Source organism: Montipora foliosa, chromosome 3 (assembly GCF_036669935.1).
Source record: "Montipora foliosa isolate CH-2021 chromosome 3, ASM3666993v2, whole genome shotgun sequence".
Taxonomy (NCBI): domain Eukaryota; kingdom Metazoa; phylum Cnidaria; class Anthozoa; order Scleractinia; family Acroporidae; genus Montipora; species Montipora foliosa.
This window is the reverse complement of record NC_090871.1, coordinates 64299580-64320972: the sequence shown is the minus strand read 5'-3', so window position 1 is coordinate 64320972 and position 21393 is coordinate 64299580. Positions and strand designations below refer to the sequence as shown.

At 38.7% G+C, this 21393-nt stretch overlaps 2 protein-coding genes across 2 annotated transcripts in view; one reads left to right on the top strand and one right to left on the bottom strand.

The window, feature by feature from the left end:
- Nucleotides 1–12221, bottom strand: part of LOC137997943 (armadillo repeat-containing protein 3-like) — an 84630-nt gene extending 72409 nt beyond the window's left edge. The window contains exons 1-14 of the mRNA XM_068844273.1: nucleotides 12071–12221; nucleotides 11487–11604; nucleotides 10147–10272; nucleotides 9178–9246; nucleotides 7939–7989; nucleotides 7495–7583; nucleotides 5958–6030; nucleotides 4211–4300; nucleotides 3993–4060; nucleotides 3155–3226; nucleotides 2964–3044; nucleotides 1779–1809; nucleotides 901–968; nucleotides 711–795 (exon numbers count right to left, since the gene is read on the bottom strand). Of these exons, the coding sequence (XP_068700374.1) occupies nucleotides 711–795; nucleotides 901–968; nucleotides 1779–1809; nucleotides 2964–3044; nucleotides 3155–3226; nucleotides 3993–4060; nucleotides 4211–4300; nucleotides 5958–6030; nucleotides 7495–7583; nucleotides 7939–7989; nucleotides 9178–9246; nucleotides 10147–10272; nucleotides 11487–11604; nucleotides 12071–12118 (1069 nt within the window). The 5' untranslated portion in view covers nucleotides 12119–12221. The remainder of the gene's footprint in view (nucleotides 1–710; nucleotides 796–900; nucleotides 969–1778; nucleotides 1810–2963; nucleotides 3045–3154; nucleotides 3227–3992; nucleotides 4061–4210; nucleotides 4301–5957; nucleotides 6031–7494; nucleotides 7584–7938; nucleotides 7990–9177; nucleotides 9247–10146; nucleotides 10273–11486; nucleotides 11605–12070) is intronic.
- A 52-nt stretch (nucleotides 12222–12273) lies between these two features.
- Nucleotides 12274–20754, top strand: LOC137997940 (selenoprotein K-like). The gene is made up of 7 exons (XM_068844271.1): nucleotides 12274–12327; nucleotides 12404–12488; nucleotides 12650–12668; nucleotides 13618–13676; nucleotides 13932–13984; nucleotides 18208–18253; nucleotides 20535–20754. Exons 1-6 carry the CDS (start codon nucleotides 12309–12311, stop codon nucleotides 18246–18248), a joined length of 276 nt encoding a protein of 91 aa, XP_068700372.1. The 5' UTR covers nucleotides 12274–12308; the 3' UTR covers nucleotides 18249–18253; nucleotides 20535–20754.
- Nucleotides 20755–21393: the final 639 nt, after the last annotated feature.

The following is a 21393-nucleotide window of genomic DNA, read 5'->3' as shown; positions in this document are numbered from 1 at the left end:
GGCACATATATTTCGGTGTTGTAGTGTCCTTGTAAAGGACACAATATTAGGGCCGTTTAGACGCGAGAAAATAGGCCGCGGCTTACAAAAGACGCAAACACCCCTCCTAAATGGTACAAAATCGAAGTTCACGGCTTACTCCAACCGCAGCTAGCTCACGCCGCGGCTTATCCTGGCCTCGGGGGTTTGGGGCCGTGCTTATCTTGGCCGCGGCTTACCTTGGACGTGAAAGTAATCGTATAAATGTACTCAAGTGTTGTTCGCAGCTTGCCCAAGCCGTGCACGGTTCTCGGGCATGTGCTAGTTTTGATATTATACCAAGGCTGCTGCCTAAGAAAATTTTAAAGGGGCCCTCAGAGCTAAACGCTGAGAACTTAGGAGCCCAACATATGAAGTGAAAGGTGTTGCTGTGAAAAATTAAGGCGCCCAGAGCTATTCTTTGGGAGCCCCAGGCTACCGGGCTCCTGTTAGGCAACAGCCTTGTTATACCCGACTTCCTTTTTGCTGTCGTCCATTCGACTGAGAAAAATGGCGAGCGCGAGCAATGAATCAGGAAAAGAAAAAAGATTGGACCAGTTGGCCGCGAACCATTTACACGAGCATTTCACGTCTTATGAAAACAGCACTGGTCTAAATGGCCCAGGTCGCGTCACTAAGAGTGACCCTCGCCACCTGGTTGGTGAAACTCACATAAAATGACTAACACTTACCTAGTTTTCCAACCACATCTCGACTGCTAAGATTCTCAGACATAACAGCAAGCGCTAGAGATGCCGAGGACTGGACACCTGGACTCTGAAATGCGAAGGAGACAATCGAGGAGAAAATTTGGACTTCCAAAACCGTGATTGAAGGGTAACCTTTTCGCTCCACAACTCTGGAGCAATAAAAATAACTTACCTCCGAAGAAAGCAGTGTTATCAATGTCTTTTCGCACTCCTGTTCATGGAAGATTTTACGGTTGTCACCTAGAAGCAACAAAACAAGAGAAATAACACGGTGTTGCTCGTCGGAAACCTTTTTTTGTAATAGCTCGGGTTTTGAACGTTGGCTTAAAAATCTTTGATGCGCGGGCCAAAACGTACGGCGACTAAATGTTCTTGAATGAAATAAACGTATTTGAAGTGCGGGTTCTAACAGACGAAAGAGTCAAGTGGATTTTTCAGCGAGGTGTTTATACAGGTGTAAGAGACAATGGGGAGCTTAAGCAAGCGCGTTTTGGAGACGCGGACGGCAACCGGAAGTGAAGATTTCGCGTGCCAGGACAGTGGCGTCTCCCAGATTGTTATACTAATCATCTCTAATGGAGAAAAGATACTTAGCAACGTACATGTGGTTGCGTGAAGACAAGTTAAAAGGGAAAACAGCTTACTTCCGGTTGCCGTCCGCATCTCAAAAACGCACGTACTTTTAAGTTCCCTAATCAGAGGCGACTTGTGAAATCCTGGGAACATTTTCCCTTGCTGGTTCTCATGTAGTCACTTTATTTCATGGTTGGCTCATTTGATTGCGATTGGCAAATTGGCACACGGTGTTCCATTGAAAATCGCTCCGACGAATTAATCAAATTTCTCAAGCGTAAGAGCGGGTTTGGAAATGACAACTTTTGGCGCTCGGACTTGCGGGCATGCAGTGTGTGGCTTTATAGTATCGCATAATTACTCCACATCGATACCAATATACAATATTGCACTAGAACTGAAGTATTGCAACAAAACTCGATACTCGCCACAAATATTGTTATTCCTTATTGTTTATTCCTTATTGTAATATCTTACCATTCTTTGCGGCTAGAGAAATTGCCTTGGCCTGTAAAGAGTAATTAATCAAAAAAATCAATCAATTTACAGCTGTAGATGATGATGACAATTCTTAAAAATCAATAGAGAATTAAATGCATGGATATTTCCATGGCAAATTCTGACATGTTGCGGTCATCTTTCGAACGAGTTCAAGGTTTTAACAAAACGAACAAAAATGTCACTAAAACCGAGCGAGTTTTGTGAGGCAACAAAAGAACTTTTGGCATGACGCTTTTTTCACAACAGGAGGACACTTCATATAAATAATATGAAAATTATGCAACTCAAATAGGGTCAGTTAACCAATGAGACCTAAGGAGGAATTTAACCAATTTAAAATTATTCATTCAAATTATTTCCAAGCTCTAAAAAAACTGTGCTTTGTTATGTTCTTGCTTGTTTCAAAAGGTCACAGCTCTAGATAAGCTGTAAGTAGTGATAAGTACATGCACGCTTTTTTTTATAAAATTGATCTATATAGCAAGTCAAGTAACAGTTAATTATACATGTAAGTCCATGTTCAACTCGCACAAGTATGATCTCCAGAAAGTTACTTTTATGACAGTAATGCCATAAATTAGACACACACTGGTGGGAATCGATAACATTAACAGTAAAAAATAAGGAAGACAATTTACAGCTTCAAAATGATGTTAAGTGAGGGGGTAAGTTTAAGCCCTGCAGTGAATGAATGACAAAGCTAATCCACAGGTTGACTGTCGCTCAGTGATAGAAAATCCAAACTAGTACTTAATCATGAAGAAGTTCAAAGGTTGAACTGCTGTGTTCTGCAGCCCTTTCAAACCTATTACTACCGGTACTCGATTCACTCCACGAACGAAAAACAAAACCAAAAAAAGACATTACGGTTGTATATCTGATACAAATTCTCCTGATTTACGTACTGTTCATTCAATATTGTTCATTAAATTTTGCTGTCTTGAACTACACAGAATATCATAATTGGATGGGAACACTGAACGTGTGAGTTGAATATTAAGTTACTAGTAGTAATTTACAAGATTCACATCGCTGTTGTATCACATTTACTTCCTCTAAGCTTTGCGCAAGTTTTCAAATGTGACACAACACCTGTAACCTCCCATACATGTATTTTAGACAATACACATTTTATTCAAGAAAACAAAATAGAATCCTTACAGCATGTTGCTGGACATCTGGGATGGTTGATTCAGCAGCAAATGCCAGAAGTTTCTGCAGTCCTCCAGAGGTTTGAATGAGCTAAATACAATCATAATGCAGGAAAGAAATCCTTCAATATTCACTGGTCAAATGTATATTCAATTAACAGTGTCACCTTTGCTTAAGCCATTGGAGTCCAGAATACGTACTTGCATACTCTCAACATCTTGGAGGCAATTGGACAAAACCTGTAATGCCTGTACATGCAAATCCTCATACTCCTGAAGTAACAAAGACAATAATTCTTTTTAACAAGCAATAAAACAGAGTCTCTTCTTGTCATGTAAGCGTAGGCTTGGTTTGTTGATTAGAGCATTGGAATCCATGCACTTAAGCCCTGGTTCATACAGTGTAATGCCGCAAATAATTAGCTACTGCACAATACCTTGCCTTGTAAATTGAGCCAACTGCTTCCTGCAAGCTAGGGGTCTTATATAAAACTATGTTTATAGTTCTGTTTATTAAGTTGTTCCTTTTCAGATTCTTAAAGTGAAGAGCCAACGAACCAGGCTGAGCTTGACAGCAAGATGCATTGTCTTTCATAAGATTACAACAGACTGTTACTGTACTTGTAAACAAAACACAGCAGTACTTGTTCTTGTTATCACCACCACTGTGACACTACTGCCAAAACTAACATCATCAATGCCATCATTGTTGACATCACCTTGTTGTGTTTCCTTTGACAAAAAACTTTGGCCTACATTCTGTCGTCTTTCCACCCAAGTTTATAACTTCAGTTGGTAAACATTATGACCTGTGTTTTGTACCTGCCCCAAACTGACCTAAGTTGAAACAAGTCGACCTAGGTTGAAACAAAAATTAATGACCTACGTGTAGTTTAGTTGCAAATTACCATAACCTAAGGAACAAAATGACCTGCAACATTATACAACCTAAGATAAGCTCAAGCCATGCAACTGTACTCCATGGCTCATAGTAACCTCAGTAATTTATCATGACAGAGGTACATGTAAATGCACTGACCTTATTTCCAACAAAGTCAACAAGTTTCTCAAGACCTTCAAGTTCACGAAGAGCAGCTCTATTGTCAGCTATAGAATTTGAAGGGAAAAGGTTTTGTTTATTGTCACAATGCTAAAATGTATGTTACCAACTAAAGTTTCAGAGCTTGCAAACCTAGGCCTTAAGGGCACAAACAATAATAATATTGAAACAATACACTGTGTACATGTAATAATTACCATCAAGTGTGATCTGTATCAAACTTTCTAAAGACAGCTGCTGAATAATAGCATACTCAGAACTTAACAAGGTTAATAGGGGCTGCAATCCTGAAACAAATCAAAGAATAGCCAATAAATTAATTTACATGTAATTACTGTATCCCTGGTAAAAATATAGCAACTATCTTTGCCAAAGATCTGTTGAGACTTGAATATCATTCTTTATTAATAAGGACTCTTAAGGAGATCACGCCAAGAACTTAAAATACATGTAGGTTCCTTGACGATTTTCAGAACCTGGCTAGACCATTTAAATTTCCTTACAAGGCTTTAAAGTGGGTTTGGCAAATGGCAATCTAAACTTATACATGTACATGTAAGATCTTCCAAGGGTCCACCTTCAAGGACCATCAGCATGTCGTTGAAGATCATCAAAGATTCTATTTTTAATTATAAGTCTCAATATATTTTTAAAAAATTACTCCAGGTAAAAATATATCATGAATCCAATAAATTATTAGCAGAGCCCAGGCAGAGCACCATTGGTAAGAAAATTATGGCAACCCATCTGCACAAGAAAATTTGGTTTTGGTCACCATGTGACCGTACACCTGTCTACCCCTCCATGTATGCCAATGTGAAACTCGGTGGTGTACATGTAAGCCGCGTTTTTTGGCGGCAACATCAGTCTTGATATTGGACATCAATGTTTATGGTTAATTGACACCTGTCAAAATAAGGTATCCACTGACCAGTATCATGTGACCATATTGCAGGCTCAAGTTTAAAGCTCATCACATTCAGTTGTTCTTATTGTAAGAATAAATAAGCCAGGAACTCTGCTTTTAGGCTACCAGGCTAAATCCAGGGGTTTCAATAAAATTTGAAGTAGGCAGCTGGTTTGAGTCTAGTAGCCGACTGTATCAAGAAGGGGCTAGCTGTTAGGCCCCTTCGTCTAGGAGGGTCTGGGGGCATGCCCCCCCAGAAGATTGTGAAATCTGGAAGCTCTGAAATGCGATTTCCAGCGTTCTAGGCACCACATTGAGTACAAAGATAAAGGGAGATTTCTTATCAACAGAGACACTGTGTGCAATTAAGCCCATTCTCTTGAAAATTGCCAGCGAAGAAAGATTTGGACCATTTCAAAAGGAAAATGAACGATTTTTAACGTTATATGACGTTTCGACAACTTCCTGTCATCATTACTACCAATTTCAAGCTGCCGGGAACGGCAAACTTTTTTGCGCGTTTTTTCAAGCGCGAATTTAAACAGAAATCGGTTCTGTCGAACGATAGGAATATGTCCTTTTAATCTGAACAAACGAAAAATTTACTGTTTTTGGAAAACAAGTCTTGACGGTTACTCAATAACAACCTGTTTTACATTAAACGTCTTGACATGTTTGGGGACGTAACTAAACGTAATTGAATTACGTAAAAAAATGTGAAGGTTGGTCTAGGCCAAACTGCGGAAAAAAGTTATAGCCGTTCACTGTAGCTCAAAGATGGCAATATCAAATCTGATAATTATTTTGAAATTGAGGTTAAAAAAAGTACATTCAAGTCGATCAAAATGAATTTTACTTCAGGTTTGAAGGAATCCCTCAATTAATTCAATTTAGGGGAAAAAGTAGCCGACTTCTCTGAGCGAAGTAGCCAGCGCTTTTCGTCGGCTGTCGGTGCTTATTGAAACCCCTGTAAATCCATTATATCATCCTGCAAATTATACATGTAACTTCACTTTTAATTAATACCATTAAATTACCATTTAATTCTCTAATTGCTGATCTGCTGTGATAATCTTGAACAAGCAGTGAAATGGCCTCAACAGAGTTTTTCTGAATAAAAAACACAACAGGAAGATTATAATCAACCCTTTTTTTCCTCTAGGACTGTTACTCATAGATTGTACATCTTATGCCTGGCCTAAAATTTGTAATTTCCTCCACAGGGAACAGTGTCTGGCACTTGCACATTGCAGACTAACCCTAAATAAAAGTTTATTGAAAGCTGCATGTAACAATTTTAAAATGGGTGTTTACACTTAAATACTGTTTATCACTGCCATTTGTAGGCAGTCTGCAGTCTGTGGTCTCACAGCAGTTGTCATACACCTCACAAGGAAGTCACCTTTGGGAGTAAAATGTTAGTCAATTCTGTCCAAGATTAAAACCTTTGACCCTCTTAATATTGTTATTAATAGTGCAGTTGTATTGCTCTCACAGGTTCAAAATTATTATTTAAAAAATTATGGCACTGTGATTCTTTGGCAGATTTCGATCCACTTAGTTGTCTGGTACATGTAACTGTTGCACAAACACAAAATAATAAAAAAATTGAAGCAGCAAGGAGATTTTGATTTATTCCCAGCTGTTTTTGGGGATTCCAAGTGCATTCATGAGCACGGTTAAACAACTTGGAATTCTTGGATTATTCCTAGGAATTCCAAGTCTGAATTCTGTAGGGAAAAAATTCACTCCTACTATTCCTGGGAATTCCTAAGAAATTCCTAGAAATATTCCTAGGAATTCCGAGAGTTATATTCCATGGGTATAATTCTCACAGACCAATAATTATTATCCATATTGACTGACACCTCACCCTTGGGCTGTCACCTTGTAGTGGTGGTGAGGCTTGAGTGTCTCAGTCAATGACCCTGAGAGCTGTGCCGGCTGGGACTCTAGTCCCTGGCAGGTCTTAAACCATGCCGGATTGGTTGAGGGGTAGAGGCCAGACAAAGAACAGCCCCTGGTCCTCCAGGTTGGGGGTTAGGCGGTCACCCACCCCCTTAAAACAAAGGGGATTACAGAAACCTTAAACACTCAAAGGCAACCTTCCCTTGGTGCCAACGCGGTACCTTTCTTGGGTAGGCAAAGAATGACGCCCTTGAGCCAAAGCAGAGAGGATGCTCAGGAGCTATGGAAGAACTGGAGTGAGGTACAAATGGCAGCGGCTGACAGAGATGGTTGGCAGGATTGTGTTGAGGCCTTATGTGCCACATGGCACGAAGAAGATAGGTAACATATTGACTGACAGTACTGTACATAAATCATTCTTTTGTCCTTTCAGTGCTATATGTAGTTGACCTTCACTGGTGAAACATTAGCCCACTAAGCATGGACATCAAATAGAAATTATTATTGAATCAGATACAAACTAAGACAATCAGCGCAGAGGTTGATGAGCAATAATAATGTATTGGCTGCCATCCATGAATCAGGTCTATGGTGTGACTTAATAATTATATCGAAGAGACAGGTGCACATAATTAACGCAACATAAATAGACAAATTTTCCGATACCTGTACATCGCAATCAGTTGACGAAAGAAGCTTTATAATTGGTTCAAGCCCTCCTTCTTCAAATATCTCCACTTTACAAGAAAATTCAGCTATGGCATAAGTTAGAAAAAAAGGATTTCAGACAAACACTTTATTTTCAGAAGAATGTGTTTCAAAAGAGGACAGGTCTAACATGTACAGGTCACAGTCTGGTTACAAAACTTTTAATTAATAGGCCGCTTAATCATTAGGCCTAAAAACGATTTGAAGGTTTTGGGTTGCTTTAACCCTTTCACTAGTGTAGTGTAGTGTACTGTGTACATGTGGGTAAAACAATGACCCGTAATGAGTGACCTGTGAAAAGTGACCTGTACTTTAGCCCCGCCGATCAAAAGAGCACGTCTGACATTCTTAACAGTAACAGCTACATGTACAGTGTAGTACAACTACTGTACTTAAACTTACCGGCCATGGATGAAAGCGCAAGACTTGCAAATTCATGACATAAGACATCCTCTGAGGAACCAAAATAAAGAACTCAAGACAGAGTCATGGAACCAGATTGATGTGTAACCTGCTGTCATGATTATAATCCTTCTGATGTTGACACCATATAAAACAACAATGTACAGGAGTCTTGTTTGTAAACATCATGAACAGGGCGCGACGTAGCCAGAAAAAAATTATGACTGAGGCAATGTCCATGGTTAAATTCTCTTCCTAGGTATTTTAGGTGTTTATGAGGATTACATTTTAAAGACAACACTAGAATCAAACTTCATTATTTTTAAAAAATCACGAAAAATGACTGATCATGAGGCTCAGTGCCTTGCTTTGCCTCATGCTGGCTTATAATGGCCAAGATGAAAGGGTTCCTTTACGTACCAGGTGCTTAATTGTTCGCATTCATTCAAGATGACTCAGACAATTAAAAAGAGGGCTAGCAAAACAAACAGCAACACGGAGAATGTTCGGGGAATTTTTTAATTTGCATTGCACAAATCAATACACAGATTATAACGCACTGTATACCTCCACAGTTGATTGACAGATCAACCACTTGTACCAAAGCCCGGGGGGGGGGGGGGGGAGTACTCCCTTATATGGGCTATATACATGTAGGTATGTGCGGCCCCAAAGGGTAGGGTTTTTCAGCCGTTTTGGTCATAAATAGGGTATCGATTTTGGCCAATTTTCCGCCATTTTGGTCATAAATAGGGTATCCATTTTTGCACTCTAGTCTTGAATTCGTTTTTTATTTAGAAGCTACTTCTTTATCGTCTAACCTACCTAATAAAAGCAGATAAACATTGCCTTTAACATTGGTCTGAACTAGAGAAATAATTATAAGGCAGGTCTGCACCAGGGTATTGATTTAAGGGTCAGGTCATAAATTGGGTATCAAATTTTTGGTCAGGTCATAAATAGGGTAGGGAAAATCGCAGATTTTGGTCATAAATAGGGTAAGGGTTTTGGGAAGCGGGCCGCACACCCCTACCCAATTTTTCTGGGAGTACCCACCCCCCCGGGTACCAAAGGTACCTAATAGTAAATACAGTGTAGGTGAACTCACTCTGGAGTGTGGGCATTTGAAGAAAGAGAGAAATGAAAATTCCTTGCACTTATCAGTAGATGTGGACGATTTTTTTCTAAACCTGGCATGAGACAGTACCTTCTCTTGTTAACATTGCAATAATGACTTACCTTCTGGTCCAAGTAATGCAATCAAAGGCTGAATACTAGAAAGTTTACGGAGCTCTTTTCTGACAATACCTATAATAAAACAGTTCAAAATGTTACAATAATTATTATTGAAACATACAACAAATTATGTAAATGGTGACCAGTATGTAACCCTATTAAGACTATAAAATAATCAGAGGATAATTTGCATTTATCATAAGAGAGCCTCAGACACAACTGTTACATTGAATGACATTGACACCAAAATGAATCAAAATAATGTAAACTATTTTATTATTGATTTTTGCCAGTGGTAACCTGACGGTTCTGCACACCAATTTAATTTGTACATTTCTATTGGTTAGAAATGACCAGATTTAAAGTTTTTGTGTAGGATGTGAGCTTTAAAGGAACCTGAGTTTTCAAATTTCTGTCTTGACAGCTGTTACACATTTTTAAAGCAGAGCATCTTGGATCAAAATGTCTGGAGATACTCATGATGATCGAGAGCTTGTATTACAGTTAGTCCTCATATGTGCCACACTGTTGAACAGTTACTGTCTTGCTTTCCTTACCTGACTGATATAGTGTCAGCACCACCATATAAAGAATTAGTATCACGCAACTACGTAGTGGACTAATGCAAATGCTGCATTTTGATTGGCTATACTACTAGAGGACTATTAGTAATAGTCCTTGAGTAGCGAAAAGCGTGACGCTTTCTTTCGTTTTATTCCGGCCAAATAAATATTTTTTCAACTTGCATTCGCTTAAACTTTATTATTGCCTTTTCTGTCCGACTAGTTGGGTCATACTAAAACAATTAGACCCTTCGCCCTCAAGGGCCACGGGCCATTCGGCTTCGCCTCATGGGCTATTGACCCATAGCCTGCAAGGGCTACAGGTCTAATTGTTAATTAGTACCCTTATAGGAATCATTGATAATTATCAGAAAGATATCAGTGAGAATATATGGTTAATTAAACTTGCCATTTTGAGCCATAGTACCAAGGCACATCATGGAATTTCTTTTGATAACCTTATCTTCAGATAACACCAATTTCAGCAGAGGTTCCAAAGCTCCAAGATTCAACAGCTCTTGCCTGTTGTCATCACCTTTAATTTGAATTAGGAAGCAGATCATCAAGATGCGTCAGTGATGCTTCCTACCTTAACCTGGGAACTGCAGGGTTGGTGCAGTGGTGAGAGCACTCGCATCCCAATAATTCCATGACCAGCTGGCTGTAAGCTGTGTTCCAAGGTCATACAGTCATGGACTGCAGTCCATAGTATGCTTTTAATTAAAGTTTGACCTTATTGAGCTGCATCATTGCTGAACTTGCAACAGCGATTAAGCAAGACAGTTAATTGATTAATTAATTAATTAATTAATTAATTAGTTAATTAACAAAAGGCAGTTGCATGACTCATTGACAACCTTGGATACAGGCCCCTTCACGTTAGGCTGAACTTTGACCATTTTCATCCCCAAACTACAGGTGTTAAAGGCAATGATTACATGTATTTCACAAGTGAGAACAAAAACCTCTGGCCAGTTCCATATTTTGCACATCAGTCATGGTGAAGGTTTAATATATTAATCACTGGCAGCCACATTTAGTTTCAATTGGTATTTCCTAGCCTGCACAAAGAAGGTCTAAATTTCATTAAATTCAAGGACTTCCTAATCCAGGCCTCTAAAGGCAAGAATGGCCTTTTCCTAATTTTCCTCAATATTTTTTTGCTATATCAAACTATGTGTAACAATATTATAGCAGGACAATATGATTGTCACCCAAACCTAGTTGAATTGGCTGCCACCCACCAGTCTCTTATAGCTCAGTCAGGTTGAGAATATGAATTACAACAAGTTGCAAAATTGTTGAGACACTTTCATTAAAAAACACCTTTTCTAGCTTCCAATACATGCTGTATCTAGAATTTAAACCTTTCCCACTGACCCCTCCCCTCTCCCCCTTTCAATGTTGACTGTTTCAGTTTCGAACATTTTTTGGTCTTTCTAGCAACAATGATAAGGGGGGGGAGGGGGGCTGCAGTGAGTGGGATAATAGGTAAATTAATATAGCCCAAAGAAGGTGAAGTGTCTCCACTATTTTTGCAACTTATTGTAGCGATAATAATTTTAAAGGTTGTATACATGTTTGACTAACCTGCCAAGAAAAACTTACATGTACGGTAGATTCTTTTTTTTGATCCCCATGTCACCATCAAAAAATCACAAACATGTACCTGTACATGATCCTTTTCACATGTTTTTGTTTTAATTTGTGAGGATCATCCAGGTGTGACCCTTAATACAATCTACTTACACTTTTCTGAAAATTTGTACAACGCTTCACACGCAGACTGAAGAACATGTTCTTCCGGCGAATCTAACATCAAAACAACAGTATGGGGTTTTTTGCTGACCAGTTCCAGTGGGTCAAACTATTTGAGAAAAAAAGCCGATCAATTTTCGCTAAAAGATGACTACCATACACTAAATTAGAGGTACAGTATTTCTCACACAAGTAGACTGGGCTGATACGTTGAATTCCACATCATGACTAATGCAAGGCTCAAACTCCATAATACAGTGTAGCATAACACCATTCCTGGTTTTAAGATCATCCTTTTACTAGTGAAATTCTTGAAAAAAAGACTACTTTAATGATAAAATATTGATTTATTTCCCGACGGGTTTCACCTTGAAAACCAACAATTTAGACATAAAAAAATGACTTCAACTTATTAAAATTGGTTTTCGGCAAACAAACATTCGCTTATACGTACTTGGAGGATCTCGGGGGTTATTCAAAACCACGGTTTAAAAGTCTCACAATTCGTTCATGGAGATCGACGTATTGGCCAATTTTGCGCACATCTTCGGCGAAAATTGTTCAAAGATCCTTACCTCATCTTTCGCTGGAGTCTCTGGTTCTTTTGCTTTCTTTTTGCCCATCCTTCATAAAGATTCATCAAGATTTTTCGACGCAAAAGAGGATATCCTTCGTGGACAACTCTTACCTCAAAATCGCCGCCATTTTTCTCCAAACTTCAGTTACCATGGAAATGAGACACCTTTGTACCCAGGTTCCCACATTATCAACCTGAATGCGAGGCATTTCTTAATAAAAAATTGACTCATCAACATGGTTTACGTGTCTGGAAGTGAGTGCGAATTTTTAAATTCAAAATGTTCTTGTTTATGCCGCCGATTCTGAGCTTTAGTGGTTTCCTTCCACAGGCAACGTCTTACAAAACAGATCAATATGGAGACTGTCAATATTCGCCGACGTCTTTTGGGGATTAATCAACTTTATAGTTTTATTGTACGTATGAAGTTATCAAACTGCGTGATCGAATTTTCTCTGCATTGAAACACCTTTTTATACACCTAGAATAGATGTAGCCTTTTGAAGTTCCTTAGGTCTTTTATAATGATAAAAATTTGTTTCTTCTCTTTTTTTCACATTGCTCCACCATCAAACAGCTTTCATACTATGTTCTCGGTGAGTACGTCTTGTATTTCGGTATAGTATACTATACCTTTAGCTTTACGTAAAGCTAAACGTTGAATTTTAATTTCCCACTGCTTGTGAGACTTAATTTAATTTTAATGATGCCAGTTAAGCTTGTATTGAACTCATTACCTTGAGTAGATCGTATACTTCACACGTCGTTTATGATAGACTTACTTATAAATTACCAGACGGTTAAGTCGTCATTGGAGATCCCCTTGGGGATGTCCCTTGGGGATGTCCCCTGTGAATCCCGTACCTCCAAGGAAGGCCGAAAGGGGCTCTGTCAAACGTTGACGCCAGACAATTTTACTCATTAATAAATTTATTGTGTCTGGTACCAAACTCTTCTTGTAAAGTGCCTTTGAACTCTAAGAATGTGGGCACTTCAAAAATGATGTTATCATTATTGGTGTCATAAAATTATAAACTGTATGGCCCATTATTTTCACATCATTGAGTAACGTAACACTGAGTTGTTGTTTCGTGGTGCTTTTTACCGCTGGTCCCTCTGTATATCTCCCAGCCTTTCTTGAATCCTTTGGAGGCACATTGACAGGCATTACTAAACCACAAAACAGCAAAATGAAACACCAAAACACCATGTATAACCCCACCATACATTGAATACTATTAGTATTCAAACCGACAAAGGTTGGATTTGAGATTAAATATCGGTTTAGGACTAATTAACGTTATTGCTCCTAATTCATTGAGATTAAGATTAGGATTCAGATTAAGACTGAGATGAGGAGCATAAAATGACATTAATATCAAATCCAACCTGTGTCGGTTAGTACTCAATGTATGGTAGGGTCATACATGGTGTTTTGGTGCTTCGTTTCAGTGTTTCCGTGTTTCGTTGTTTAAGTAACATCCCACATCCAGTTGTTACAAAAAGTAATAATTAAATAATGTTTTTTTGTACTTCCTTTTGCAGCCTGGCCTTACAAAACGTGGTAACTCATATACAAGCTCAGATTATCGGCCTGGAGGAGGGTAAGCTTTTAAAATGTTCTCAAGTCAATTTCTTCAAATCAATGTGGACTACGTTACATTCATTGAAGTCTCATTGAAAAGGGTATTGTGATGTTTCATCTAAGAAGAATCAGCTATGCTTCCTTGATAATGTTGATCACATCTAGCATCACTGGAACCAGCTAAAACAGTCTTAGTTCAACATTTCAACTGTTAATAGTAAACCTGCAATCTCTATTTTGTGGATATATGGTATTTTGCTGCATTTTACTCTAGACCTCCAAGACCTCCAAGCAGAAGATTTGGAAGAATTGGTAGAGGTGGTGGAGGTAGGGAGACCTTAATAATAATTTCACTTACTATAGATTTAACTAGTGTCACTTTTACAGTGCGACGTGCCTTACTGTAGCCACCTAACCAAGTTTTTTAAAACTTATATGCCAATCAGGGTGTGCGGGTGACAGTCACCCCTCCTTGCAAATTTTGCACGGTTGTACGTTGAACACCAATTGCATGGGTTGTTGAGTTGACATATTTACACGTAATTTTCAAATGTGAAAGTTTGTTGGGTGACCATGGTAAGGTTTCACTCCTGAAACAGCCAGTTATAGAGTAACTAACTCTGTCTAACAGCAGGCGATTTTCCTCGTCAATGGAGAACTCCTTTTATTATGGGCGAAAGCAGGGCTAAAACTTGAGGGCTGCTAGGTTGCCCGTGGCAACTTAAGATGTGCCAGTCTGATCAACTGAAAATTGAGGTTTAATTGCCCAATATGCGACTAACAGTGATACCAAAGAATTCAGCCCGATATGTTGCAAAATGCAAAGTTGAAAAAAAAAATTTTTTTTTCAATTTGGCTACCTCTCAGATCTTTTGCCAACTTAAGTTTCATTGAATCAGTGCAAACTTTTAGTCTTTAAGTGGAAAAGATAAATTAATCATTAAGAACTCTGAGACAATCCATCCCTACTGAGATGCCATTTGGATTTTTCTGCTGCCATGTGACTCCAGCCTTACCCAAAGTGCTTTGCTGTCATTTTAAACAACCTTGAGATATTCATCTTATGGAAATCCAGGGCCACTTAAGTATGTCCTGGGTAACCATGAAATCAAAGAAGTGGCCCAGCTGGCCACTGAGCACTGGAGTTGAGTTTTAGCTGTGGTCGAAAGCAGTTTTGTGGAGCTCTCTCTGGCTACAATAGCCAAACAATTCTTGATCCAATACAACATAAATAGAATGAATAAATGAAAGGTGAAAGTGTGGTTTTTGATGAAATGGAAAACATAAGAAAAACCTCTTGATGCTGAAACTTAAGGAACCAACCAGAGAACAATATTGCAAATGTGCACGTAATAGACACCAACCCCACAATTGATGCCTAAGCTATCTATCAAGGAACGGAAGATCGGGCCAGGAGGCAGAAGGAAGAGCTTTTTCCACTGGGGAGACAGGCTGTTCTAACTAGAAATGTACATTTATTGAAGGCAGGCTGTTACTTGTAAATTGACAATGGCCAGTTTCATACTAGAGACGCATTATCTGTCTGGATAAACTTGGTCTTGAAAACATTAATTTTTGCTCTTCTGGTCATGCATCTCTAGTATAAAGATGGGCACAAGATGCATTATCCGTCTAGTCTAGACATGAACTATCCTTCATTGTGCATCTTTAACGACACACAATGAAAGATTATTGGTCCAGAGCGATAATGCGTCTTGTGCTCATCTTTATACTAGACGAATTTAACAGACCAAAGTTCGCCCCAGACGGATTGTGCATCTTACAGTATGTAGTTCGTTGTGTCTTTACACTAGACGGATATTATGAGAGATGCGTAATTCATCTGGACAGCCTATGCATCTCTAGTATAGAAACGAGCAAGATCACAAAACGTGATTTAAACTAAAATGAGCCCTGACCATTCACAGTAGATTGCTAAGCTTTTTAACAGAAGGGAAAGTGTTAAATGAAGGGAGACAGGGATTGTAGCATCACATTTTTGTGCTCGTCTAAATGGGCACAAGTGCTTTACTACTTGGGGAGTCAAAATCAAGTCAAATCAATTATTGAAATTATTTTGCTCATCAAATCAATGTTGGAAGGTTTTAGATGTTGGAGAAAACTCTGGCACCCAGAGAAAGACCTCCAGGAGTAGAATAAATAGAGCTTATTACATGGGCGCGGGGAGATACGAAATTTCTCTTCGAGTTTTGAAAAATGTTTCACTCGTTCGCTGTGCTCACTCATGGAATATTTTTCAACACTCGAAGATAAATTTCGTATATCCAAGCGGCCATGTAGAATTCTATTTATTATATAAACACCAATGAAAATAACACTAAATCATTTCACGAAAGGCACGATTTTCGTATGTAACCATAGTAACAGTGATCTTTTCAGGTGTGAAGATATCATGTTTTCTCGCGAAAGCTCAGTTGGTATTTCATTGGTGTTTATATAATATAGAACCATCCCACCTATGAAGGGGAACCGGGCACAAATCAGTTGAAGGCAAGTGCTGATAACGCCAATGTGCCGAAATCACTACCCAAATCATAGGGAGCCCACACAAACAGTGTGTCTGTTTGTATGTTCGAAATATAAAGAAAATTTAATGTATGGGAAATATTGAAGAGTCCTAATACAGTAAACTTACATCGAGAAATGACTATGTTAAAGCTCAAAATAACCTCAGTTGTTGTGTATTGTCATTGCTGCGGCTAAAAATGGTGAATTTGAGCGATTTGGTGGATTTTCCGTTGACTGTTACTACACGTCCTTAGAAAGAGACAAGGGTGGAAAGCTCATTTTCGACCGCTCCAGCGTCAAGCCAATTTTCACCCAGAAATTAGAATCGCCCGTCTTTCAAATCGAACACCAGATAAACTGAAAGCTTCTTCTCATGCCATTCAATCGAAGATCCATTCAAAATCCAAGCGCTAACCGCCAAATAATTTTTGAGAAATGCAGCTTTCGAAGCGACCAGCATCCTCGGCCGGGATTTCGTGTGCCAAGGAGCAACCGTCACGCTGTTTGCTCCACACTGATTGGATGTTGTTAAACATTGCATCCAATCAGTGTGGAGCAAACAGCGTGCTCCTTGGCACACGTGCTCCTTGGCACACAAAATCCCGGCCGCGGATGCTGGTCGCTTCGAAAGCTGCATTTCTCGAAAATTATTTGGCGGTTAGCGCTTGGATTTTGAATGGATCTTCGATTGAATGGCACGAGAAGAAGCGTCAACCTTTCAGTTTATCTGGTGTTCGATTTGAAAGATGGGCGATTCTAATTTCTGGGTGAAAATCGGCTTGACACTGGAGCGGTCGAAAATGAGCTTTCCACCCTTGTCTCTTTCTAAGGACGTGTAACAGTCAACGGAAAATCCACCAAATCGCTCAAATTCACCATTTTCAGCCACAGCAATGACAATACACAACAACTGAGGTTATTTTGAGCTTTAACATAGTCATTTCTCGATGTAAGTTTACTGTATTAGGACTCTTCAATATTTCCCATACATTTCTTTATATTTCGAACATACAAACAGACACACTGTTTGTGTGGGCTCCCTATGCCCAAATAAGGGTATTTTTAGTATACATGGCACTAGGATCTGCAAGATCCTATATCTAGTAAGATGCAAAGCTAGGATACAAAATTCAAGGACAACTGAACAGCTTTGATGGCACATTGCTGGCTCAGTCAGTTGAGCATTGGAGGGGCAGATCTAGGGGGAGGATGCACTCCCCCCCCCCCCCCCCCCCCTGAAATGACCTGCGGTTTTCTACAAGTTGATACAACTGGTATTCTGCAGAAACAAAACGTCACCAGTCAGCTATGCCACTGGTGCATCCCCTCCTAAGAAAAATCCTGGTTTCACCCCTGCATTGGACTACCTACCATTTGGGATGCTAAAAGACATAGTGCAATTTTCCCAGCATTGTGTCTTGTCTTAATCTCTCCAGTAAAAATCAGTCAGCGTGGTAATGATGTCTCAAAGAGGCTTTTGCTGATTGTGGCCACTAACATAAGTCAAGGGTTCTGGAACATGTAGATTTAGACAACTATTCGTATGTACATTGAATACAGAAAACACATAGTGCCTGGATGACCTGCCTTGTGAGTTGTTTCTAGTATTGAGATCTTCCTCCTTCCATAGAAATGGAGAGTAAAACGATCGAGGCCCAATCAATAGAGCGTTTTCACTCACGTGACCAGCAGCCATATTGGATTGCTGAAACAAAAGAAAGTATTTGCATAAAAATAGAGTTCAAATCCCAGAGGCCATGGCCACCATTCCTTTGTTTTGGAACACCAACATGGCCGCCGTGACGTCATGTGAAAACGCTCTATTGAAATGCAATTCTATTGGCTTAAGTCATCTAAGTTCTGATTTAAGAACGTGTGGGTTTCCAATGTCAATCCCATCGTTTCCACAAAACTTGCTTATCAGGTCATTGGGAGACCTGAGACATTAACAAGTCCTTCTAGTTCTCTTTCTTTACTTGATGCCAAATCTGAATCTAAGGATTGATTTCATCTCTTTGCAGATGCACCAAACAATCCTGGGCCTCCAATGGGAGGAGGATGAGGAAGGTAGTTATATTTTATTCAAAAATCCTGTTTAAGAAATTAATTAAGGGCTTTTTGGCAAGAATGTCCCAAGTGCCTTTTTCATCCTTTTGGAAAACCATGGGCACTAAAATTTTTACAAAATCATCTGCTCTCCGCTCTAAAATTATGGAGTACAAGTGAGCCATCTTATTTTGTAGTGCAAAACTTAAGGCAGTGAAATTAAAACAAGCCAGAAGGGTTTCCCCTATATTTTTCTCCCTCTCATCCTCTTTTTCCTCGATGCAATTTTGGGTGACTCCTTCCGTAACTTAATCAGCATTAATAATTTAGATAGTCGTATAAACATAACAACTTTCTTTAATTTTCCAGACATGTTTCGACGGTACATCCGTCATCTTCAGTGTTACATATTTTGAAATCGCCGTTGAATTTAAAGCGCACGCGATCTTACAAACTTCGTTACATTGCGTTGTCAATATTGCGTATTAAATCAAAACAGAACAAAACAAAAATTTAAATGAGTGACGCTTAGTTCCTTACAGGGAGAGAGTCAGGTTAATGTGTTTCACCTGCTGGTTGAGATCGGGCTTCTCCCATTTTATATACATGGATTCCTTAAGCTTCACTTGGTACTTAGTGGCTGCAGAGTCCAGGATCTCGAAGCAATCCTGTGTGCAGGATGCCTTACAAGACTCTGAACTCTGCAGATGTTTAAAAACGTTCGAAGATCTGTCTGAAAGTAAGTGATCGCGCGCGCTTTAAATTCAACGGCGATTTCAAAATATGTAACACTGAAGATGACGGATGTACCGTCGAAACATGTCTGGAAAATTAAAGAAAGTTGTTATGTTTATATGACTATCTATATTGTTGCTGCTATCTAGACCATTAATAATTTGTAATAATGTTGGAAGAATTTTGTAAAATTTCAAAACATGCTCAGCAATTGCTTGCAGCCCTGGCTAATGACAGAACTAATGCTAATTATAATAATAATAATTATTATAATTATTATCATTATTATTATTATTAGAGTTTTTTCCATTTAAATGTGTACAGTATTTTGTACTTTTTTTTTTTGACAAGTGACAATAGGCAAATTTGTAAGGGTTGTAAAGACTGAGTGTTTTGTAATTCATTTGTAACTTAATACGTCTAAGAATTCTTGAAGAAAGAATTCTTAGACTTTTAAATTTTTTATAAGCCACTAATAAACGTTTTCGTATATTATTGTTATTATTATTATTATTATTATTATTATTATTATGCTTTTATGCTTTCGCCTGACTGATTTTTCTTTTTGATACCGAAGACTTTTTATGTACAATACGTTTTATAGACCAATATGTTTTAGATCATTATTTTAAATTATTATTATTACTATTATTAGTTAGTTTTTTTTTTTGATTAGCTTTTTCTTTAGTAATGTTTAATTGTCTTTTTCAATTTATATCGTGAACATATAATTTAAAAAACAAAATTATTATTATTATTATTATTATTATTATTATTATTACCGGTATTATTATTATTATTATTATTATTATTATTATTATTATTATTATTATTATTACCGGTATTATTATTATTACAATCATTCCACATCATTGTTGTGTTACAATGACAACTTGTTGTCACGTAGAATTTGCATTCAAACTGTGTTCACCAACATTGAAGCCATAAGTTGTGGTGAGGCTTCCACTTGATGTGGGAAAAGGACAGCCTAATCATTTACAGGTTTTACATTCAAAGTATGTTCACCAAACATTGAAAGCCTCAAGTTCGCATGAGGATTTCTCCTGATGTGGCAAATGGACTGCTTCCAAACTTTACCAAACATGTTACCCATGTGATAACTTTGGCCAATCACAGAGGACAGAGACAATGAAATAAGCCAATCACAACGCGAAGCATAAATGCAACCTGCATTAAACGCGGCGAGCAAGTCACTTGTTTGTTTGCTTTTACCTCCGAATCGCGAATGGCTGAGAATTTGGTGCCAGATTTTTACGTTAATCGCGAACCGAAGCACTGCATAACCACAACAAACTTACTGTTGGGTGCAGTGAGACAATCACAGCAGACACATGCAGATAAATGCATGTGTCACACATGCATTTGAGTTAGCCAGTCATAGTAAGGAAATGACCGTAGCGCGGAAGAATGTGCGCAAGTAAGTCTCGTTTGGCTTGCTTTCTTGCTGAGAATCAGCCGTGAGAGTCTCGAGCTAATAAGAACTCGAACCGATGCCAATTGACAATCAATTCAAAACTCGTTTTTAACGTGTATTTCCTGATTGTAGGTAGACGCTTGGCATCTTGACTCCAGCTGGTGATGGCAAGCATGATTTTTGAAGACGACGGTTGGAAGATTCTTTGCATAGTTGCAGATGTATGATGCCACCTGGGGAAAACTTGCACAAGAACCTGGATAGTGGCTGATCATGAGTTTCTTCTGCCTTTGTGTTCACTTTGTAGAATGAACAGAGTGTAAATATTAAAATACATCCTGACTTGTTAGAATTGTTTTCACGTCTTATTTCCAAGTTGAATTACTAGTCGTTGAAGGTATCAATGAAACTAAATGTATCCGCAAACATTTGGGATTGCGTCATGGAAATTGAGAATCAATATAGCCTGTTCCAGGCTTCCACACAGTCCCCACTATCTAGGAGCCTGGAACACGCTAGAATCAATAGGGAGTTTATTGTAAAGAAAACGGATACGGTACGATCGGTTTCAGAGTGAGAATAGGGAATAAAAGATTCGCATTGTATGTTCGCGTTCTCTTTAAAACCTTTTACGTCGTTGTTATGCAGATTACTGCAAAAATGTGAGCTGTTGAGCGTTTTCACAGGACGTGAAGTCACGGCGGCCATGTTGGTGTTCCTAAACAAAGCAATGGCGGCCATGATGGTGTACCAAACTAATCCTCAGGGAATTTAACTCTATATTTATGCAAATACGTCCTTGTGTTTCAGTAATAGACCATTTTCGAATTCTCAAGGGTGGACTGGATCTAGCATGAAATGGAGGCTAGTGCAGGCAAATCTTTTCAAATGCAAATTAATTTGCCCCCATTAGCCTCCATTTCATGCTACATCCAGTCCAGCTGTAAGAATACGAAACTGGCCTATTCAATATGGCTGCTCACGTGAGTGA